The sequence below is a fragment of the Gymnoscopelus microlampas genome (genome assembly GCF_963454915.1).
Source record: "Gymnoscopelus microlampas genome assembly, chromosome: 8".
NCBI lineage: Eukaryota > Metazoa > Chordata > Actinopteri > Myctophiformes > Myctophidae > Gymnoscopelus > Gymnoscopelus microlampas.
In genome coordinates this window covers 8,280,687-8,305,802 of record NC_139945.1, presented here as the reverse complement: position 1 = coordinate 8,305,802, position 25,116 = coordinate 8,280,687, and the positions used below count along the sequence as shown (strand labels likewise).

Here is a 25,116-nt window from a genome sequence, read left to right as displayed (position 1 = left end):
AGGCCTCCCGAGCGTCTCCCCCTAGGGAGGTCCTCGCTGCACGTAACACTGGGAGGAGACCCCCTGGCAGACCAAGGACCAGATGGCCTTGGAACACCTCGGGATCCCCCCAGGAGGAAGTGGCCAATGTTGCTCGGGGAAAGGGGAAGTCTGGAGCTCTTCTGTTAGAACCGTTGCCCCCGTGACCCGATTAGGGATAAGCGGTTGAAGATGGATGGATAGAGTGGTTCTCAAAGTGGGGTCCAGGGACCACTCAGGACTCCTTGAGGGGGTTTTAATTGATTGAATACTTTATTAACAAGATTGTTAACAGTACATGCAGTGCAGTCAAAAGGTTCTGTTAAGACCTGGAACTTTGTCATTTTTAGATTTGAGCTAAAAAGCATTATTTTACACTTTGGGCTATTCAAAAATAGCAGATATACAAGCTCATAGCGCGGCACCGAGTGCCGCGCTATGAGCTTGTAGATCTGCTATTTTTGAAAAATCGTGAAAATGTGTGAAAATCTTTGAATATATATATATATTTTTAAAGCGAACATTTTTAACTCAAATCTTTGCTTCTGGGGGGTCCTTGGAACAACATATTTTGATGGGGGTCCGCGGCTAAATACATATCATTTTGGGGGTCCTTGACATGAAACAGATTGAGCACCACTGATATAGAAACATACGTTTTTCAGAAAACTGTTGAGATTTAGGAGACATGTAGAATCGGCTTCAGGTCTCAATGGGTTAATTGATTGAATACTTTATTAACAAGATTGTTAACAGTACATGCAGTGCAGTCAAAAGGTTCTGTTAAAAGAACACAAAAAAAGCCCCCGGGAGGCTTGTTTCCATAATTGTGGTCCATTGCGCTCAATTCATCAGTTAGACATACAATACATACATTGCATTACATAACGGTAAAAGCTCCAGTAGCAGAAAACAATATATATATTTACAGCGAAAGTAGGGGAAGGGGCAAGTTGGTGGGGGTAGGAATCTAAGACCAGTTGTAATTTGAGGTCAGCCATGATTTTAGGTTAGCTTGTGTGCATAAGGAGTCCAGATCTTTAATGTTTCCCTTACTGCCCTATAACTATGAGAGTGTACACATGACCCGTAAGGGTCCATTTGGTTCCATGTGTACACTCAGAGTTATGGGGGTCCTTGAATTTATTTTAAAGAAGTTTGAGAATTACTGCTTAAGGTACTGCTTTTACTGTAAAACTAGTACTGCGTGTAATGTATTCTACTGCAGTCCTGCAGTACTGCACGTATTTCGTTCCACAGCGCATGTCAATGTCTCCCATGTCAGTCGTTAAAAGTAACCTATCACGCAACCGAGAAAGGTCGCCCCGAATTGATCCAATTAGTGGACAAGGAGAACGCAGAGACCCCCCATCATAAAGGAGGCCGTCTCTCCAAAGGTATTATTCAGAAATATTGAAATGTTGGGGGTTAATATGATTTTCAGAAGCGGGATTAATCATTTGTAAAGTACCTTACATTCAGGATAAGGTGCCATATATTGGCCCATTGAGGATCTGAGGCGAGAATAGTCCCCTTTGCTGCACTCACGTGCACGCATGCACGCACGCATGCACACACACACACGCACACACACACACACACACACACACACACACACACACACACACACACACACACACACACACACACACACACACACACACACACACACACACACACACACACACACACACACACAAGGCATGGCTATGGCGTACTCATTTGCTTTTAATCCTTTACAGATTTCAGATGATCCCAATGAACTGTTTATTTCCTAATGATTTTGCATTAGCTTGGCATCCAAAAGCCACAAACTCATTCACAAAACTATTTTTTACAAAACTCTTGTATTTGTAATCGCACTATTATGATCATTAACATGCATGAACAACCATGCTTTGGAAATTATGTTATCTCCTCCAGGCTGGAAGGCCGGACACAGATATTCTGTCTGTCTGTCTGTCTGTCTGTCTGTCTGTCTGTCTGTCTGTCTGTCTGTCTGTCTGTGTGTTCTAAGCTAATGTTGCAACCTGTTGCCATGTCCTCCCATCCCATTTTTTCCCCCAAACAGCCTCATGCTGGCGCTTACTGTCAGAGCTTCACTTTTACAATATACAATTACAATATATATATAGGCAGTGGTTTTCAAACGTTTTAATTTCAAGGACCATCATAATCCATCCATTGCAGGAAGGTGCATTGAGGAGAAAATGTGAAAGCTGAATTAATAATAAATAGCCTAAAATAAAAATGTATTGCATTGAGCTCCGGCACAAATTAAGCCCTGAAGGTTAAGGAATGGGACTGTTTAGAGGGGGTCGTTAAGGAACCGGAATGGTTAAAATCCTAAAGGATCCCGACCCTAGTTGTCAGCCAACTTGACCACCAACCACACAGTCAGGTTTACATGGATTAGAGCAGAGGTCTTCAACAGGGGGTCCGTGGAGGTACTGCAGGGGGTCCGCAAAATTGTTGTTAGATTAGATTAAAAAATGATAATTATAAAACATTTTTTATATTTTATTTTTTCAAAAATGTCCATTTGTCTTTAAATATATATGTTTAATATAAATCATGATTATGTCCATTTTGAATAGCTTCTATACATGATTATTGTGCATTTGACAGATTGTTGATAGTGTTGACTTTGGTTCTCAGTTAACACATTCCATGCCAGAGGTTGCAGCAACAGTCTGTTGCATTGTCTTCAATTAAAACACACTCTCTGCCGTCATGTAGTTGTCTTAATGGATGACATTGATTTTAAACGCCCAATATTCATACGGCTCTGTTGCACTCCCGAAAAATCCCGAATCTGAATCAACCTTTTAAATTAGGAACATTCTCCGATGGGGGCTCGGGACGCAGCCCTAAGGGGTTCCTGTGTTGAGAGTAGAGGTTTTAGTTGAGGCAGAGCTTTTAGAGTCTGTCCTTGGCACCTGTCGTCGTTCTGACAGAAAGTCCAGGATCCAGCTGCACAGGCTGGGGGGGTTAGGGGGGGCTCCGTCATACCATAGGTTTCTGTGAGCTTGGTGCCAAGTCTGGAGGGGACTAGAATGCTGAGCTGCACTCTATAAACATTATTCTCACACAGGGGTTATTTTTTTGTGTGTTTGTTTAGTTGTGTATTCCATACTAGAAACATACTGGAAGCAGTGCTACATATAATGTTTCCAATGTTCCAGGATTCCATACTGTTTGCCTGTAATTTGGCATCCAAAGTTTGGGCGGAAAAAAGACACTATATCATGAACGTAACTAGCCTGGTAAACCCTCCCTCCAGAAATCTCATTTCCATTTGATTTCTGGAAGGAGTCTGGCCTGAAGGCTTGTCTGGGCGTTTCTAGCCCGTTCACCAAATGAACGAGCCTATCAGCGTCGTCGCTCATCGTTCTGTGATTGACAGCGACAGTTGGCCAATCAGGTGGCGAGTTCGAGTGAGCCCGAATGAAGCCGAGTGCAGCCTGAGTGCAGCCGACAAAAGACGAACGGCAGCCATTGTTGTTGTCCGAGTGCCTTCACTGTTTACTTTCGTTTTTAAAACGGTCTCTAACTTCTTTTTTGAGGCACGGAATTTACTATTAAGATATCGTTTGGATAGAATTTAGTTGTTTAACTTCATATATGTGGTCAATTAATCATGACAGAGCCTATTTAAAAATATACATTTAGAGAACCGGCAGGGGCGGGGAGTGACACGCATGTATCCCAATAAGGCAACCTATTTTGGGCATGGCCGTCTCAAAAGTCCCGTTGCGTCACATACTGTAGTCTGGAGGTGGTAAAAATGAACTGCTGATTGGCTGAAGGGGAAAAACGATCATTGGCTGAAGGGGTTGTCAGTCAACGGTATTACTCCCGCCTAACTCCAGCCCACAGCCAATATTGCAGAATGGGCGATCAGGCCAGACTCACTCCTGAAATCAAATGAAAATGAGATTTCTGGAGGGAGGATTTACCAGGCTAGAATGTACCACCCAATCAACCCCAAATTGGGATAGTATGTTGAGGGGCCTCGAATAGGACACACCTCCAAAAGTGCCTTCACTCTGGCCCGTAGGGATAGCCACGAATGCAAAAAAGTTGAACTATATTTGGTAGAACTATTTTCCCCCGGTGCTTCCTCGGGTCCTGACAGCTACAACCCACGAGTTACTCAGTCCTGGGTGGAGATATGCGCTCCACGGAGCGCCATTGTCTAGTTGCCTTCAATCTCACACTCCCAAATGACCTTTTCCCATCAGAGATGTCTCTCTAATCCAACAATCTATAAAAATTGGCAAATGATGTACCTGTCAGTGGTGGACAAAGTACTCACATTTTTTGCTTAAGTAAAAGTATCAGTACTGCAATATATATAAATACTCTGTTACAAGTAAAAGTCCGGAATTCAAAATGTACTTAAGTAAAAGTACAAAAGTATTGGCATCAACATGTTCTTAAAGGACTCATTATGCGGAATGTCCCATTTCAAGTTTTCAAATGTATACAAATCTTTAGAAAATAGCTGATCTACAAGCTCACAATGCGTCGCATCGCGACGCATTGTGAGCTTGTAGATCGGCTATTTTCAAATGGCCGAAATGTACATAGGGCTGAAGTTGGTTCTGAGATGTAGTGGAGTAGCAGTAAAAGTACTGAAAATTTGAAATACTCCAGTAAAGTAAAAAAAATACCTCAACATTGTACTGAAGTACAGCACTTGACACCACTGCCTGTGGGTCCAGTTACTTGTGTAGCACAGAGTTGCTGTAAGACCCGTTTGCTACAGTACTGTAGAACACGTGTGTTGAAGATGAAAAGAAACAGAAGAGGATGGGATTTGTTTCCGTAAGCCCTGCAAGTGTATTCTTGTGCATATTGGGGTCAAGCTCCCTTGTTGGCTGAGAACTGGAGACATCACAGGCCAAGCCTTTGCGTTACACATCCCCAACCTCAAAGTCGGGAGTCGTCCACCGTCGCCGGGGATTTATATTATGTGACTTCATTTTGCGTCCTCAGTCATGCACACACACACACACACACACACACACACACACACACACACACACACACACACACACACACACACCCACCCTCTCCCCCCCGTCCATGATTCTGCCATAATGAAACGGCTCTCCGCTGTCTCCACTGCACATTGCCCGGCGTCCTTCTTCGGCCTAGCGGTTAAGGCGCATGCCATGTAGGTTCTGATTCCGGCCTGACAGCGAGTCGCAGGTTCGATTCCCGAGCCCGATGGCCTTTGCCGCGTGTCACTCCCTGTCTCTCTCTCTCCCCCTGTGTCCTGTCGCACTTTACTCTACTATCTGAACAAAGCCAGAACGAAAGGAGAGAAAAAAATAGCCGATCTACAAGCTCATACCGCGTACTTTTTTTGCGGCACTCTTGTGTGATGAAGTAATCTGTTAATCTACGAGAAAAACATAAAAAGTTCAAATATGGAGATACAAGGTTTGTGTGTGACAGCGACGAAATGGTCTCTCTTAAAAGGGCCGTATCTCTCTCTCTCTCCCTCTCTCTCTCTCTCTCTCCCTCTCTCTCTCCGCTCTCTCTCCCTCCCTCTCTCTCTCTCTCTCTCTCTCTCCTCTCTCTCCCTCCCTCTCTCTCTCTCTCCCTCTCTCTCCCTCCCTCTCCCTCTCTCTCCCTCCCTCTCTCTCTCTCTCTCTCTCTCTCTCTCTCTCTCCCTCTCTCTCTCCCTCCCTCTCTCTCTCTCTCTCTCTCTCTCTCTCTCTCTCTCTCCTCCCCCCCTCCCCCCCTCCCTCCCTCCCTCTCTCTCTCTCTCTCCCCCCCTCTCTCTCTCTCTCTCTCTCTCTCTCCGTCTCCTATTTCCTCCGACCACTTCCTCCTAATGGCCTCTCCCCTCCCTCCTCCTTTCCCCTCCACTGTTAAACATTAGACCCACTACAGTGAGATGAAAGGCAGGGATCACAAGAGGAGGAGGAGGGGGGGGCTGTACAACTTTCCAGCCTCCTTTCTTTTGCTTCTTCCAGGAATCCTGGGAGACATCTGCAGGCGGTATCCGACTGACCCCTCTGCCATGTGGGGAGGACGTCAGACCGAACCAAGCGGAGGGGCTACAGCTCGCCTCTCGCCTTATTTGGGAATTGCTGCGAGAATAATCCCTGTGAGGTCACTTATAAACTGCAGGGCTCCCCAGTGGCTGATTCCACAGACAGTGCTGAGAGCACTCACACATCCATGGCCACATGCTGTCGGTGTCGGGGGGGGGGGGGGGGGGGGGGGCAGAAAACCCTTGTACCGCCATACTTCAACTTTTATCTTTTTTTCGTAAACGAATGACCTTGTGTGTGTGTGTGTGTGTGTGTGTGTGTGTGTGTGTGTGTGTGTGTGTGTGTGGTGTGTGTGTGTGTGTGTGTGTGTCGTTTTTTCAAAAATGTTTGAAAGTCCTTGAAAGATTGTGGAAAATCTTTAATAATGTTGATTTTTTTTTTTTTCAACACAGTCGTCTCTTATGGGGGTCCCTCGCACAAAACATTTCCCCCCAAATAAATATCAATTTGGGGGTGAACATTGACTTGAAAGAGTTTCAGAACCACTGGTATAACTCCACATAGTCTGCAACAACTGCATTTTAAGAAGGCAATAAGGTACGATCTTGTCGGTTACACTTTCAGCCTTGAAACCTTTTGTCAAACTCAGAACTGAAAACCGAGAACCAAAAGCACTGCGCCTTCCCTTTTTCGGTTTTCAGATACTGTATGTTGTTTCTGAACCAGAATTTGACCCTAGTTTAACCCATTGAGACCTGAAGCCGATTCTACATGTCTCCTAAATCCCAACAGTTTTCTGGAAAAAAACGTACGTTTCTATATCAGTGGTGCTCAATCTTTTTCACGTCAAGGACCCCCAAAATTATATGTATTTACCCGCGGACCCCCATCAAAATATCTTGTTCCAGGGACCCCCCAGAAGCAAAGATTTGAGTTAAACATGTTCGCTTTAAAAATATATATATATTCAAAGATTTGCACACATTTTCACGATTTTTCAAAAAATAGCAGATATACAAGCTCGTAGCGCGGCACTCGGTGCCACGCTATGAGCTTGTAGATCTGCTATTTTTGAATAGCCCAAAGTGTAAAATAATGCTTTCTTAGCTCAAATCTAAAAATGACACAATTCCAGGTCTTAATGGGTTAACTACTGCTGCTTACACTAAACGTACCACAGAACATGTCAGAAGAAGCAGTGAAAGTGTCCGGTGTTTTTGCTGTTAGCTATGTGGTGGTGGTGTACAGTATGAAGGCCTCTGTGAACAGGCTGGGGCATCTTTCTTTTTCTGTGAAGTTCACCCAATAAACAATAAGCGATTGGTTCCACCTTTTGGACCTCAGCCCGGCCTGAACTCTGGCTGGAGGAGAGCTGCAGTGTTTACTGAACAGCCCGAAGCACAATCCATATCTCCTCTGTGTGTGTGTGTGTGTGTGTGTGTGTGTGTGTGTGTGTGTGTGTGTGTGTGTGTGTGTGTGTGTGTGTGTGTGTGTGTGTGTGTGTGTGTGTGTGTGTGTGTGTGTGTGTGTGTGTGTGTGTGTGTGTGTGTGTGTGTGTGTGTGTGTGTGCGCGCGCGCGCGCGCGCGTATTACTATATTTGTTGTGAGGTCCAATTGTCCCCACAAGTATACCGGTATACTGTAGTACAGGGGTCTTCAACAGGGGGTCCGGGACCCCTAGGGGGTCCTCAGAGTTACTACAGGGGGTCCGCCAAATCTTTGTGTGATAGGATTTTTTCTTTTTACATTAACCACTTGAACCCTAGCATCTCTTTTCCGAGTAGAACTTTAGCCAAACATAGCCGATCTACAAGCTCACAACGCCTCGCGCTGCGAGGCGTTGTGAGCTTGTAGATCGGCTATGTTTGGCAAAGAGTTATAGGTGTAGAGGGGGGAAAAAGCAGCAAAAGTTGATCTGAAATACAATTGTATACAATATAGAGGGGGTCCCTGCTTCAACTCTCTCTCAGCTAGGGGGTCCTTGGCTTGAAAACGTTGAAGACCCCTGCTGTAGTAGCATTTGAGAAATAGACGTAGTGAGGACAATTTGCCTGGTCCTCACAAGTAAAAAAAGGAACATTAGATCAAGAGTTGAGCTTACAATTGGGAAAGGATTATGATCAGGATTAGACACTTAGAGGTTCGGTTTTAGGCGGGTTGGTGTTGGAGTTATGCCTGATTTATACTTAGGTTTCTTGCACTGAAAATAGCAGATTTACTGCAAGCTCATAGCAATTGTTGGCTTAACGGTTATGGTTAAAATCACAACAAGAAAATAAATATCGACTTTCTGAAATGTTGATGTGCTCATAAGTAGTGAGTGTGTGTGTGTGTGTGTGTGTGTGTGTGTGTGTGTGTGTGTGTGCACACTTGTCAGGCCCCTTGGGGCTTGGGATTTTTAAGCAGGCGCCGGTGTGGGACACGTTCTCCGCTAAACAGGGGGGGGGGGGGGGGTCTCAGATTGGTGCTGGTGGCATGACTGCACTCTATAATTGTGACACTGTTTCGAGGGGCTCCAGCATTAGGGGTCACCACAGGGGGTCCTGGCTGGGCGGCTGATTGAGAAGTGTTAAGTGCAAACACACCCCAGATGGGGAGTCAGATGGGGAGTCAGATGCTCCCCCTGATGATCCGTGTTGCTGGCATCATGAGGTGACTCTTATAGCTGGTTATGCTCTCTGGAGGAAGAGAGACACAATATTGTCTCTGTCGGGTGGAAACCTCATACGTCCAAAACTATAGGGCATTCATTTACACAAAAAAAAAACACAAAGTTAGAATATGGAGATAAGAGGTTTCTGCTGAACTAGGACATTGGACCCCAACCAGAAATCTCTTATCTCCATATTTGAACCTTTTGAGTTTTTGGCACAAATGAACACCTTGTTTGATCATACGACGATGGCACTATAGCTCTTTATTATTTTGATATTCATTTTATTTTATTATTATTATTATAATATTCTGCTAAATGAGTTAGATAATAGACCAAAAATAAGGAGTTGTGCTGTATACTGCATGACCTACTTCTTTGAATGGAACATTCACTGCGAAGCAATAATAATGAATGACTGAATAACTTGAATGTAAATTTCTGCTGATTAAATAGGACATTCTGTTTTACTAGTCTGAGGTATTATTCATTCCAACAGCTATTTACATATTTGTCCGTTATCTTTCTTCTCAAGTTACCTTTTTGTTGCTTTAAAGAGCCTGTTGAATATATTGCAAAATGCTTATAATTATGAACAGCTGGAAATCCATCATGCTGTAATTATTATACAATTATATAGGTTTAGGACATAATGTTACCAACTAACACAGCATACTGTCGTTGTCAAGTAGAAACCTTGTATCTTCATATTTCATATGTTTAATGTTGTTTCATAAATTAATGCCCTATATATTATACTATTTTGTTGGAGAGTGTCACACAGAAGTAATGACAATTGACACTCTACAGCAGTGGTTCTCAAACTTTTTCATGTCAAGGACCCCCAAATTGACACTTATTAGCCCGCGGACCCCCATTTGAAAAGATAATACAGGGACCCCAATAAGAGAAGTTTTTTTTACGGCTCTAGCAGTGATTCTCAACCATTTTAATTTCAAGGACCCCCAGTTTGACATGCATTAGGGCTACAGACCCCCATTTAATGGCATTTCTATCTATGGGACCCCCTAATTCATATCGTGAAATCAATGTTATGACGGGTCCATTTGGTTCCATTTGTACACTCTCAGAGTTACAGGCCCATAAGGGTCCATTTGGTTCCATTTGTTACACTCTCAGAGTTACAGACCCATAAGGGTCCATTTGGTTCCTGTCCATCATTTAGCTGGGGACCCCCTGGAACCCCCTCAAGTACCCCTGGGGGTCCTCGGACCCCACTTTGAGAACCAATGCTCTACAGTACAAGCTCACAACACCTAACCATTATTTAGCAGACTGTATGAACTGTGACTGATGATTTCCTGCTGTCACAGTGTGCGTAACACAGCGGAGGCCCCGATTGGATTGGCAAAGTGTCAACATGCGATGGAGCTGGGGTCCAGGGGTTGATAGTGGGTTGATGCAGGATATCGTCGACAGCCGGGGTCTTCAACGTTTTCAGGCCAAGGACCCCCTAGCTGAGAGAGAGATGAAGCAGGGACCCCCTCTATATTGTATAAAATTGTGTTTCAGATTTTAAAAAATGTGTTTTCTTGGTCTCCTCTCTTTTCCCTCTACACCAAACCTCTTTGCCAAAAATAGCCGATCTGTGCGAGCTGTGAGCTTGTAGATCTGCTGTTTTTGGCTAAAGTTCTCCTCAGAAAAGGGATGCTAGGGTTCAAGTGGTTAATGTAAAAAGAAAAATCATATCACAGAAAGATTTGGCGGACCCCCTGTAGTAACTCTGAGGACCCCCTAGGGGTCCCGGACCCCCTGTTGAAGACCCCTGGTCTACAGTATGTCGGGTGGAAACCTCATATGTCCAAAGCTGTTACTATCAGGAAAAAAATAGCAAAGAAAAGCAGATCCACAAGCTCAAAGATAAAGCTGAAATACGGAGATACACTTTTTTTGTTGTTGTTGCCTGACAGTGATGATATGTTGACATTTTAGACCAGTGGAAATGCTCCTAATAAACCACAGTAGCATGTGAGGGTGTGTGCAGGTTCTTGTATTTTTAACCCCGGCTTCAGTTCTCGCCTCAGGGCTTGTCTTGTCTCAGCCTTTGCCCTCATTGTTCTGCCTCGTTTCTGTCCCATCTTGATACATCAGAAATAGCTTCTAGTAAATAAAATAACCTCATTCTGCGTAAAGGCATTTCTTTATTCGCATAGTGAGCTCCCTGCTTATGGTCTGTGAGAAACCCCCATGGCACTGATCTTGACTGCAAAGCAGAAGTATAGAAACATTTTTTTTAAATATATATTTTATTCTTTACAAATAAATTGTCAAAACACAGCTAGAAACGTCATCCAAAATTAAACAGGCATTTGTAAAGATCTTGTTTCATGCACGATGTGTCAAAGGACTTCAAGTTAATAAATTAAAGAGAATTCAGCGAAACTAAATGAAACGTCGCAGAAAGAATTGTCAGTGTCTCAGGATGTGTGAAGCCGGCTGATGATGATGTTGGAATGTCAACTACAACACAAGCATATAGTCATGTTGTTTTAACCCATTAAGACCTGGAACGCATCTGTGTCACTTTTTGATTTGAGCTGAAAAGCATTATTTTACACTTTGGCTATTAAAAAATAGCAGATATACAAGCTCATAGCGCGGCACAGAGTGCCGCGCTATGAGCTTGTATAAAAAAAATATTGTTTTAAAGCCAACATTTTTAACTCAAATCTTTGCTTCTGGGGGTCCCTGGAACAACATATTTTGAGATGGGGGTCCAAATACATATAAGTTTGGGGGTCCTTGACATGGAAAAGTTTGAGCACCACTGATATAGAAACATAAGTTTTTTCAGAATACTGTTGGGATTTAGAAGACATTTTTAGAATCGGCTTCAGGTCTTAATGGGTAAACAATACAAATGTAGAACTTTGAATCACAGAAAAAATACATTTCCCCCCCTCCAGACTCCACGGTCGGTGGGCAGGTACTTTTACCCGAGTGCCCACTGCAAATCTTAGATGTGAACTAGTCGTTGAGGCCAGTTCAGATCTAAAGGTGACTCTCCACCAAACAGACTACAACAGACTGGCAGTCTGTTGGGAAAAGTTAGTTCAGCACAAACGGTCTGCCGATGCATCGTGCCAGTGTTAGCTCTGCTTATTATAAGCGACTTTAGACTTGTTTTCCTGTAAAGTCGCTTGTAAATATTCATTGTGGGTTGCTCTTGTCTGGGCTTGTTTCTGAAGGGTAGTTGCTTATTTGGGTTTGCTTTCAAGATTCTTTTTGAAAATAGCTGACGTAATATAGGGCTCAAATGGTGAAACTTGTCGCTTCTTTTGGGCTTGTTTTCATAGACCTGGTTGCTTGTTTCACTCACGGAATCTGGCAACACTGGAGTCAGCTCGGACGGCAGCTCGGACCAAACCTTTACCCCCCTCTCTCCCCCCTCTTCACTACCCCACGGCTATCGGGACACGACCGAACCTGCTCGGTCGTTCATCGACGGAAATCTATTAGTCCCGGCACGGCGGCAGGAGACGCTTTCCAGCACCTTCCGCGGCTGAGTCGGGCCTTAAGATGATGTGGTTGTTTGGAAGTGAAAAGTTTAATGTGCTAAAAGTTCTGTTGTTCATGGATGAAAGAAGTCATCCGCTTTGATGATGCAGTACAGTGACGAGGCAGAGGATCATCTTTCCTCCTCGTCAGAAGCAGTTAGTGGAATTATTCAGTATTAATTAGCCAAATGCCTGCTCTCTGATGTCTCCCAATGAGGTGGCAGTTCACGCTTGTGTCATCCTTTCAGCAAAGGGTTTGCGTTTGAGTCCAGTCTTGTGTGATCTCTCTCTCTCTCTCTCTCTCTCTCTCTGCCTCGTCTTCTCTGTAGTCGAGCCAGAGCATGCGGCCAGCTTTGCACGCGTCGCCAACGAAGCATCACAATGAACCGGCCACTGTATAATCTGCGCCCGGGAGCCCCTGCACCAATTAAGCGTAGCCCTAATGAGCTATAGCAGCGATGTGTCGGCGGCTTCTCTCTTTCATGTCTCCTTCTCTCAGAAGTCATATTGAAAGCAAGGCCCGTGGTGAAATCCTTTTGACACTTGGGCAGGCTGTGATGTCACAGAGCCGGTGTTGGAGAATCCAAGGTGTTGTTGGATCACAAATGTGGGTGAAGGCGTCTGATATTCACAGTGGAAACCCCCCCCCCCCCCCCACCCCCAATACACACACACACACTTCTGCCGTTTTATTGTTGTTACCAAGGAGACGGGAAATCACAATCCCCGAGGGTTGCTAAGGCCCAGCCTCCAAAGGCAACGATGAATTATTGCCACCGTTCAAAATATTGTCGCTGTTGTTGGTGCGAAGACCTCGTATGTCCAAAGCGGTTACTTTTCAGGAAATGGGGAAAAATTAACCTGTGTTGCAATGGATCCAATGTAGTTATTATTTAGTCACAAACCCACAGACAGACCTAGCCACTTTCAATTTGACTTGATTTATTTTCCAAAAATAGTATATCTAACAAGCTCAAAACACGATGCATTGTGAGGTCACGTTGTGACGGGCTATTTTTGAGTGACACTGTAGTGTGAGGAAGTGTTGAAATATGGAGATACAAGGTTTCTGCCCGACAGTGGAAATATGACACATAATAGCTCACATACTGTATGACGCCCCCCCCCCCCCCCCCCACACACACACACACACACACACACACACACTCCCCGACACATCTTCTATCTGCAGCAGATTGCGGCACACCTGATGACTGGGAGGAACACCTGCTCTTATTATTGTCAGCCTCGCAATTAGTGAACCCCTCCCCCCCCCAGGCGCGCTGGCTGACATCAAAGAGCCGAGATGATGACGGCGGTATAGCGGCTTTGAAATCTCCGCCGCTGTGGAACGTTCGCCCCGGTTTATCGCCGTCACGTTTCTTCACTGAGGCAAACAAAGGCAAACAGATGGGGAGAGAGATCCCGTGTGAGATAGATATCCGTGCCGAGTTGTTCCTTGCGCCGCGGAGAACAGAGGGGAAAACGTTGTTTTGTTTCCAGGTGCTGAATACGCAGAGCCTTCGGCTTCAGGAGTCTGTCCACAATCCCTAACGTATCCGCCATACACACAGAGAAGATAAAGGGGGCCAACTGGACCTGAGACGGGCTCTTCTGAGCGATCTGCTAAGTGCCTAAATTGAACCATTGTGGGTTCCAGAAATAACCTTTCCGACTAAGGCTTTTTAAAGAGCTGGTCATTTGCAGGGTTCTATAAAGAACCCTTTAGTCTTTATTCGGATCCCCATGAACCAATCCCCTTAAAGGGCAAGACCACATTGGTAGAGGTTTGGGTTGTGTAGCTACCTTGCCATCATGTAACTGTGGATGAGAAATCACAAATAATTGCTCCATTGATTAGAAATTGATGATTCAACATATGCTCCTCATTGACTTACATTGTACGGTTAATTAGCTCTCAAAGTCACTCTTTTAGCACATAAACGAACACAAACAAAGCTGATTCAGACAGTATAGAACATCACCAAACCCAGTGCTGTTACTGGGTTTGCTGATGTTTTATATTGTCTGAATCAACTTTGTTTGCATTTGTTTACGTGCTAAAAGAGCTGTTTCACCGTACGATTCAATGAGGAGCATATTTTGAATTATCAATTTCTAACCAATGGAGCAATATTTTTTTTATTTCTTGTCCACCTTTGGAGTTACACCATGACAAGCTAACTACACAACCCAAACCTCTACCAAAATGGTCTTGCCCTTTAACCACTTGAACCTCAGCATCCATATTCTAGGGGGGACATTTGCCAAAAACATCCGATCTAAAAGCTCACAACGTGTCACAATTTGACATATTGTGAGCTTGTAGATCTGCTGTTTTTGGCAAAGAGATTTGGTGTAGAGGGGGGAAAAGCGGTCAAAGTACAGAGCCAACTCGGGTCCGGTTATCTAAGTCTCTAGAGGGTTCAAGTGTCTCACTGACTATTTGACAATGTTTTATTGTATAATTACTTAATTTTAGTTATTCATTATAAATTATTTTATTTTAGAGGTTTTTAAAAAGGTCTTAAAAGTCCTTAAATTGTCACTTTAGAAATGTGCAGATACCCCATACACTTATACTGCATGTCGGTTTGTTTACTGTTGAGTGAGTTGTTGTACAGTGGTTCTTTGTTGAATTATTTTATTCTGTGGCTATTCAAAAATAGCAGATCTACAAGCTCAGAGCGCGGCACCGAGTGCCGCGCTCTGAGCTTGTAGATCTGCTATTTTTGAAAAATTGTGAAAATGTCTGCAAATCTTTGAATATATATATATTCTTTTAAAGCAAACATTTTTAAGTCAAATCTTTGCTTCTGGAGGTCTCTGGAACAAAATGTTTTGAGATGGGGGTCCGCGGCCACATTCATATCGTTTTGGGGGTCCTTGACGTGAAAAAGTTTGAGCACCACTGATATAGAAACGTACGTTTTTCACAACACTGCTGGGATTTAGAGGACATTTTTTCTAGAATCGGCTTCAGGTCTTAATGGGTTAAATTGGTCACAATTCCGACGTGATTACAGAAACAAAAGCCTGGCCGGGGGGTGGGGGATGGGGGTGGGTGGGTGGGGGATGGGGGGTGGATGGGGGGGCGTCTCTTCTCTCAGGGACAGACCCGTAAACATCCGGAGTCCTTTAAAAAAGCATGCAATTACGAGAGGAGCTACAGTAGTAACTACGTGTCGTCTCTGTCGGGTGGAAACCTCATACATGTATGTCCAACACTGTTACTTTTCAGGATTCAAATAGAACAAAAACTAATAGCAAAAGCAGCAGATCTACAAGCTCGAAACGCGTCGCTTCGCGCCGCGTTTCGAGCTTGTAGATCTGCTACTTTTGATGCTTTGGTGTGACCAGTGGTGGAAAGTAACTAAGTACATTTACTTAAGTACAATTTTGAGGTATTTGTACTTTACTTGAGTATTTCCAATTTCCAATACTTTTACTTCTACTCCACTACATCTCAGAGGCAAATATTGTACTTTTACTCCACTACAATTATTTGAAAACTTTAGTTACTAGTTACTTTTCAGACATAAATTATTACATTATGAAACATACATTGACCACTTTAACCCTATTTTATACATAGGCTATTTTCAAATATTTGTGTACTTTTACTTTTGGTACTTTAAGTACATTTTGATGCCAATACTTCTGTACTTTTACTGAAGTAAATTTTGAATTCTGGACTTTTACTTGTAACAGAGTATTTTTATATTGCAGACAGTATTGGTACTTTTACTTAAGTAAATCATTTTAGTACTTTTTCCACCACTGGGTGTGACGCTGTAGTGTGATCAAGCAGGGCGATACGAAAAAAAAAAAAAAACACAAAAAGGAGATAAGAGGTTTCTGCTCCCCGACAGCAACGATGTCAGAACAACAAGCAGGAGGAACCTCGGGTGACTTAGGCCATTGAGACCTGGAACTGAGTCATTTTTAGATTTGAGCTAAAAAGCATTATTTTACACTTTGGGCTTTTCAAAAATAGCAGATATACAAGCTCATAGCGCGGCACCGAGTGCCGCGCTATGATCTTGTAGATCTGCTATTTTTGAAAAATCGTGAAAATGTGTGCAAATCTTTCAATATATATATTTTTAAAGGGAACATTTTTAACTCAAATCGTTGCTTCTGGGGGGTCCCTGGAACAAAATAGTTTGATGGGGGTCGGCGGCCAAATACATATCATTTTGGGGGTCCTTGACATGAAAAAGATTGAGCACCACTGATATAGAAACATACGTTTTTCAGAAAACTGTTGAGATTTAGGAGACATGTAGAATCGGCTTCAGGTCTCAATGGGTTAAGAGGGTCTGTCTGGCTCACTGAGTCACTTGCTCTTCTGTTAAGTGACACACGTCCACTTCAGACTGCCTGGGGCTCCAGGGCTCAGCCTAAAACCTACAGCTTTTCATGGGACATGATCCCCCCCTGTGTGTGTGTGTGTGTGTGTGTGTGTGTGTGTGTGTGTGTGTGCGTGTGTGTGTGTGTGCGTGTGTGCGTGTGTGTGCGCGTGCGTGCGCGCACGCTCGCACTTGTATTTAGTTGCTGTCGGGCAGAAACCTCTTATCTCCATGTTTTAACTTTTTGGGTTCTACTTTTTTTTCACGTAAATTAACGCCCTACTTGATCATACTAACTACACCGTCACACAAAAGCATCAAAAGTAGCAGATCTACAAGCTCGAGCTTGTAGATCTGCTACTCTTGATGCTTTTGAATTTGAAATCCTGAAAAGTAACAGTTTTTGGACGTATGAGGTTTCCACCCGACACAGAGATGATTTTATTTTTCTTGTGAGGGCAAAAATGTCCCCACAAGTATAGTATTTAATGGTTTAAACCAGGGGTCTTCAACGTTTTCAGGCCAAGGACCCCCTAGCTGAGAGAGAGATAAAGCAGGGACCCCCTACTCCAGATTGTATAAAATTGTGTTTCAGATTAAAGTTTTTTTTTCACTTAGTCTGCTATTTTTTTCCCTCTACACCTATAGCCTCTTTGCCAAAAATAGCCGATCTACAAGCTCTCAACGCCTCGCAGCGCGAGGCGTTGAGAGCTTGTAGATCTGCTATTTTTGGCTAATGTTCCCCTCAGAAAAGGAATTTTAGGGTTCAAGTGGTTAATGTGAAAAAAAACCTAAATCCTATCAAACAAAGATTTGGCGGACCCCCTATAGTAGCTTTGAGGACCCCCTAGGGGTCCCGGACCCCCTGTTGAAGACCCCTGGTTTAAACAGATTTTTTAGTTAGACTTATTATTAGGAAATATTGAGGTTAGGGTTAGATATTTAGAGGTTATATTTAGCAGTAAGGGTTGGGGAGTTATGTCTGATTTATACTTAGTTGTGAGGCGGTTTAAAAATGTACAAATGCCATTCATAAAATCGCTACAATACGTGTGTGTGTGTGTGTGTGTGTCACTCTGTGTGTGTGTGCGCGTGCGTGTGTGTGCGAGTGCGCTGCTTCACTGTGGTTCCCTGATGCTCCAAAAAAATATACATATTATAATAATAATGTCACTTCAGTATCCTCTCAGAGGTAGAAAAGACGTTGCATCTCCTTTGTTCCGCAAGACAAAATCCACTCAAACCTTTAGGGAAATGTATTTCCTGTCAACGCAATAACAACACATCATATTTATTCATCTCCTTATTTTGCCATCCACCTGTTTATTTTTCCCTTTTGCTCGGGGAGGGGGAGGGGGAGGGGGAGGGCGTACGCAATTGATTTTCCCCTGCAGAAAAAGGAACGCTGCTTGGCCCAGACATGACGGGAGAGATGAGAATAAGATGGTTACCCACGTGAAATTGTCTATTGATTTTATTTTGTGTTTTTATTTTAGCCCTCTGCAGTTGTACTAGTGAATCGTCCCTGTCGGCTGGAAACCTCATATGTTACTAAACTGTTACTTTTCAGGATTGAAAAGCATCAAAAGTAGCAGATTCGCAAGCTCGAAACGCGTCGCTTCGCGCCACGTTTCGAGCTTGCAGATCTGCTACTTTTGATGCTTTTGTATGATCAACTAGGGCGTTGATTTACGGGGGGGAAAAAACACGTACGGTTAGAATATGGAGATAAGAGGTTTCTGCTGAGACGGCAACGAAATGCAGGATGGTTACAGTGTCTTTGCCCGCCATGAGTTAAAAGAGTGCGACACGCTGGTTGCTGGAGTGGAACGCTGTACTGAGGGGCTGAAGTAGATTAGACCCGCGGCAACATTTTCAGGGCCATGGGAATGAAAACAAACAAGCATCCGGGGGGGCCCTGGGTACAGTGCAGTGGCAGTCACCCAGAATCCACCTCCTCCTCCTCCTCCTCCTCTGTTGGCTTTGTGCTGTGAGAAGAAGAAGGGCATTAAACTGGGTGACGGCAGAGTCCAGGCACGCAGAGATTTAAATGAGAGACGAGCTCGGATCAGCGTTGCCGGATTGCGAGAGAGAAACAAGCCGGCCGGGTCTACCAAAACAAGCACACAATGAAGGGACCGTTTTTTCCACCAGCTATTTGGAAAACAGCCTATCTATAAGCTCACAATGCGTTGCAACGTGTTGTGAGCGTGCAGATCGGCGATATCATATATAGTTTTGAAACATTTTAAGACACCCACACATTTTGTATGGGTGTCTCTGGTACCAAATATTTTCAGATGAGGACAAATGCATATTTTTGATGGGGGTTTAAACAACATTAGGATGCAAGCCCAAATAACCAACAACACTTTAGAAACAAGCCACCCCTCCAAAAAAAACAAAACACAACCCGCATTTACAGGCATTGACACTAAGGGTTGCCCACCTGCCCCTGGCAGGTAAATAAAACCTGCTAGCAGGTGGACTTTGCTTTCAGGTTGCCCGACCGGGCAAGTGCTCGTTTGAGAGGGGACGCAAACCGTCTATAAACACACCGAGATTTTTGTAAACACCTGAACGTGGCCAGAGCTCTGTCTTCTGATCTGTGGAATGTAAAAGAAGAGCACTGTTTACCTATAATGTGCTGTTTTCACTGTCGCTTCACTTAAAAATATAAAATAACAAGTGTGAGCCCATAGTCATTTTCATAGCTATGTAGGTATTTGGCATAAAAAAAATGATATGACATTTTTTATCGCACAGCCCCAGAAAGTAAAAAAATAAGTATTACATTGAACGGTAATTCAAAGTTTACCTATCATTTTATAATGGACGATTTACTTTTCGGGCAAGTGGGCATGACCTTTGGGCAAGTAGAACATGACCTGTACTTGGCCTGACGGGCAAGTGCCTCTGAGACCTTAGTGTCAACCCCTGCGCAACTACCAATATTTATAAGCTCTACAGAAAAACAAGCCCAAAGCTTATAATAAGCAGCCTTGGCAACACTGGTCCAGGCACGCCGAGAGTAAAATGAAGATGAGCTTGGATGCTCGGATCACACACCCCCAAAAAGACTTTTGTATAAATTATAAAATATTTCATAAAAAAGTATGAATATTTCCCATGATAAATAGCAGTTATCGCTACACTTGCCAGAGAATGATTAGTTCCACGAGAAGTGTAGCCGTTGGTTCTGCACGACATGTGTTCTATCTCTAATCCACATAGACGGGGCACCTGACTGTCTTGGCATGAAACCTCTCTTTCCTGTCTTCATCTTGAAGGCTGAATGTGGGTGTAGTAGAACTGGACTTGTCTTGGCAGGTGAAGTTTCATCGAAGCAGTGAAACACAATGTGGTTATGTCTAACAAAGCCATGCCAGATGCATTACTCCATTCATTATGTTTCGTTTGTGTTGTGTTGTGTTGTGTTGTGTTGTGTTGTGTTGTGTTGTGTTGTGTTGTGTTGTGTTGTGTTGTAGGTGTCAGTGGTTCTCAAAGTGTAGTCCGGGAACCCCGATTGGTCCAATTGAGGGGGTTTCAGAGGGTCCCCAGCAAATGAGTTAATAGCCTATAGCAGTTGTTCTCAAACTTTTTTATGTCAAGGACCCCCAAATTGACACTTATTAGCCCACGGACCCCCATTTGAAAAGATATGCCAGGGACCCCCATAAGAGAAGATTTGTATGGCTCTAGCAGTGATTCTCAACCATTTCAAGGACCCCCAGTTTGACATGCATTAGGCTATGGACCCCCATTTAACGGCATTTATCTCTGGGACCCCAATTTATATTGTAAAATCAATGTTAATTTAACGGGTCCATTTGGTTCCATTTGTACACTCTCAGAGTTACATTTGGTTCCTAACTATCCATCATTTAGCTGGGTACCCCTGGAACTCCCTCAAGGACCCCTGGGGGTCCCCGGACCCCACTTTGAGAACCAATAGCCTATAGCATCAAAATCAGTTGAACCACTTTTTAACCTATACATCAACTATTTGAAACTTTTTATTCTTTGTATGGAGCTCCATGGCAAATATACTGCATATTCATTTGGAAACACTCTTTTATGCCATGCCATGCCATGCCATGCCATGCCATGTATTTCCTCCGGGTTAGGACACTGCAGCAACAAGAACTCAATTCAGCACGTAGACCCTTATCACATCAGGCCATCATAACGATTCTAAACGGGTACGTCAGGCTTTTATTCTCTGTTCCGGCTGTGTGTGTGTGTGTGTGTGTGTGTGTGTGTGTGTGTGTGTGTGTGTGTGTGTGTGTGTGTGTGTGTGAACACCGGCAGCCAAACAGGATTTAAACCTCGGACCTGAGCTGTTACCTAGCAACGCCATTCCACTGACAGGGTCCATACATTTGTGACTCCCCGTGCTGATAAGGGGGCATCCTCTGTGGCCATGCTGACATTGCCTTCTCATCGTTACACAGCCACATACACCACTTTTACAACTCATGATAATCTAGTGGAATCAACGTCAACCCACCATGCAGAGCGCGAGGGGCCATGACAGTGCAGTTAGACTCCCACCTTCTGGCCGTTTGAGGGCATGCAAGCCTGGGTTTGTTATGCAGTGTGATGCTGTGGTGGTCAGTAATTTAGTGTTAATGTAACTCTGACTGTGTACGAAATTGAACCAAATGGACCCGCAATAGGCTCTATGCACAGCAGCCATATTGGACAGAAATTGGGCCCCTTCCTTACTTCCTTCACAGGTGTTACCAATGATACTAATTAAGGCTCTGTTCCATTTAGTGTAGCACGGTGGTTCTCATTTCAAGGACCCCCATAACTCTGAGAGTGTACAAATGGAACCAAATGGACCCGGGAGGGTCCATTTGGTTCCATTTGTACACTCTCAGAGTTACACCCTCCCAAGGAACCATGAGGGTCCCTGGACCACACTTTGAGACCCACTAGTATTTCTAGTGAGGCCAACATGCACAATATCAGCACCCTGACTCTGTTTGACCAGAATGGAACAGAGCCTTCATTAGTATCATTGGTAACACCTGTGAAGGAAGTAAGAAGAGGCCCAATTTTTCTCCAAAATGGCTGCTGTGCATAGAGCCTATTGTGTACACTGTCAGAGTTACACACCCATAAAGGCAAAGCGAGTTTATTTGTATAGTTCATTTCAACAACAAAACAAGGCAATTCACTGTTCTTTACACAAAACATCAAGCAAACAATTATAAAATGACATTAGGATACAATAAAACAAAATAAGTAAAAAATAACAAAATTGCAGTGCAGAAGAGAGGGAAAAAAGATAACAAATAACTCAATGAAAAGCAGCAGCAAACAGAAAAGTCTTTAGCTGTGATTTAAAAGAAAAAAAGAGTGGCAGACCTGCACTTTTATGCATGGGAGTTTGTTCTAAATACGTGATGCATAAAAAAATGAAATGCTGCTCCTCCACGTTTAGTGTTGGTTTTAGGGAGAGAACATAGACCTTTCCCAGATCACTTTAGAGATCTGGTTGGTTCATGCTATCGCACAAGATCAGAAATGTATTTTGGAACCATAAAGGGTCAATTTGGACCCCTAGTGATGGTCTCTGCTTTTGTCTTCTTTCTGTGTCTTTGTGTGGATCTCTTTAGGAGGGGAAGAAGAAATTTGATAAGGAGACTGAAAAATACTACTCGACACTGGAGAGACACCTCAACCTGTCGTCCAAAAAGAAAGACGCATTTCTCCAAGATGTAAGTAGTGACTACTGAAATGTTGTTTTGTTTTTTAATTATTAGAATCTTAGAAGAATAATAATAATAATAAACTTTATTTACATAGCAACTTTCATGACATGAAATGCAGCTCAAAGTGCTTTACAGAGCAAGAATGCAATTACAGAAAAAGTACAACGCATTTAACAACAAAGCAAAAAAAGAAAAGCGTAAAACAACATTAAAATAATAGCAAAAGGCAGTGAATCAGGCAGGACATGAATAACAGCACAGAGATTTAAAAAGTCAACCAAAAGCAAGAGTGAAGAAATAGGTCTTGAGCTGTGCTTTAAGGCAGTGGTTTTCAACCAGTGGTCCTTGAGGGAGTACAAGGGGGTCCCCAGCAAAATGAGTTAATAGCGTCACAATCATTTTTAACCACTTAGCTTTGGCTATTCAAAAATAGCAGATATACAAGCTCATAGCGCGGCACCGAGTGCCGCGCTATGAGCTTGTAGATCTGCTATTTTTGAAAAACCCTGAAAAAGTGTGCATATCTTTGAATATTTATATTTTTTAAAGCGAAAATTAACTCATATCTTTGCTTATGGGGGTCCCTGGCACAAAACATTTTCAATTGGGGGTCCGCGGCCAAATGTATATCAATTTAGGGGTCCTTGGCAGGAAAAAGGTTGAAAACCACTGCTTTAAGGCTATCCACAGAGGCTGCCTGTCAAAACAACATTGAAATAGCAAAAAACGTACAGTACTTCATCAATGTATCTTTTGTCTTTCAAGACCGCAAGGCCATGTCTTATACCGTTCCACGCTCGAACCTAAGGGCACTAATAAGGCTTCACTCTTATCTTTTCCTATGAACCCGGCGCGCACAGAGCCGTTACGCGGGTGAACGTAATACTCATACTTCACCAGCCAATCTAACAGGACATCATGGGGTACAGGGAATTCAAATGCCTTCGTTTTGAATGGACCTGGTGATTATTATAACCGTTGAACTACTTAGATACCAATTAAATGGTTACACTGGCTTTTATCCATGCCTAATACTAAGTGGCTAAATTGGCTTCTATTCATGCCTAAAAGGGCTGTTCACACCAAGCCTTATGACTATAATGATAACTATAAAAATATAAATGTCTGACTCAAGTGATTGGTCCACACACAAGGCAGAAATCTCCATATTCTAGCTTTTTGTGTTTTTTTCCTAAATGAACGCCGTACTTGATCACACTACAGCGTCACACACAAGCATCAAAAGTAGCAGATCCACAAGCTTGTAGATCTGCTACTTTTGATACTTTTGAATTTGAATCCTGAAATTCACTCATTTTAACCACTTTAGCATTATTTTATACTTTGGCCGTTTCAAAAATAGCAGATCTACAAGCTCACAGTGCGTCACTATCTGCTATTTTTTGGAAATCTTTCAAAAATATCGAAAATATTGAATTGTTTAGAATTGTTCTTTTAATATAAATCTTCTCTTCTGGGGGGCCCTGGCACAAAACCTTTTCAGATAGGGGCAGTGGTGTGTTCTACCGTCAGATGCTGTGTACGGCGTATACCTTGAGATTTGTTTTCGTCGCCACCGTATACCTTCAAAAACTGTTCAAAACAGCGTATCTGATACGCTGATACGCTCTGATACGCTAACTGCCCAAGGCTGGGGGGCAGCAAGAATGTGGGCTAACTCTGAGTTGATGGCTTATCATGTGTGAAGCTATTGTTCTTGAGGTGATAAGTAATGGCTGCGACGGAATTCACACTTTAACAGCGACGCGAATACTAATGAAGTACTCTAATCAGGCAGTGATTAGAGTGCTTCATTAGTATTCGCGTATGTGCGTCATAGCACAGCATAAAAGGCAATGAAATGTTGGTTTTAGTTCAGTCTGCTCCTGACTCTTGGAAACGAAGATATTATGCTATTATGTCTGATAAGCCTAATCAGCATCTATTTATAGAAATCCTTGCGCTCTTACATGGTAATAATCGTTGCGTTGCGTTGCATTGAAAATGCATCTAAGCTTGGAAGTGGTTGAGCTCAGGTGATCAGACATCAGTAAGAAAAATCAGTACAAAAGAAAAATCAGTACAAAGCATATTGCGTGTGGGCCACACGCGCGCGCGAAGCGTGCGGAACATTTTCACATTCAATATTTTTGTGGGCCGCGTGCACATTTTTTACATTTAATTCATTATAGACGCGCGCATGCCGTGCGTGTGGGAGGCAGGGAATAATCATAGTATACCTTAAAAAAAAAAACTAGAACACAACACTGGATAGGGGGGTCCGTGACCAAATAAATATCAACTTGACATGAAAAACTTTGAGAAACCACTGCCTTAACCCATTGATACCTGGAACGCATCTGTGTCACTTTAGATTTCTTTGGCTATTCAAAAATAGCAGATATACAAGCTCATAGCGCGGCACCGAGTGCCGCGCTACGAGCTTGTAGATCTGCTATTTTTGAAAAATCGTGAAAAAATATTTTTTATATTTTTTTCAAAAAACTGTTAGGATTTAGATTTTTTTTAAAGAATCGCCTCAGGTCTTAATGGGTTAAAGCACGAAATCCTAATAAAGAAGAGAGAGGTAGAAGAGAGAGAGAGAGGTATCTAGGTAACACAGTGTGTAAGCATTAACCCCGTCTGTCCACACACAAGCTCCCCCCCGCCCCCCCTGTGCCTGACCTCTGCATGTGTCACTGTGCTCACACAATGGCTGTGTTTTGTTTGCTGTGTCCTGCAGGCGGACGCCCAGATCGATAAGGAGAGGCAGCTCTTCTACGACGCCTCTCTGGAGTACGTCTTCAAAATACAGGAGGTCCAAGAGAAGAAGAAGTTCGA

At 43.3% G+C, this 25,116-nt stretch overlaps 1 protein-coding gene across 4 annotated transcripts in view; it reads left to right on the top strand.

Moving 5' to 3' along the window:
* Positions 1–25,116, top strand: part of arhgap42b (Rho GTPase activating protein 42b) — a 188,273-nt gene that overhangs the window by 105,498 nt on the left and 57,659 nt on the right. For all 4 annotated transcript variants that reach the window (XM_084063876.1, XM_084063874.1, XM_084063875.1 and 1 more), the window contains exons 5-6: positions 22,180–22,281; positions 25,019–25,116. The exon at positions 25,019–25,116 is cut by the window's right edge and continues 13 nt beyond it. In XM_084063876.1, the coding sequence (XP_083920002.1) occupies positions 22,180–22,281; positions 25,019–25,116 (200 nt within the window). The remainder of the gene's footprint in view (positions 1–22,179; positions 22,282–25,018) is intronic.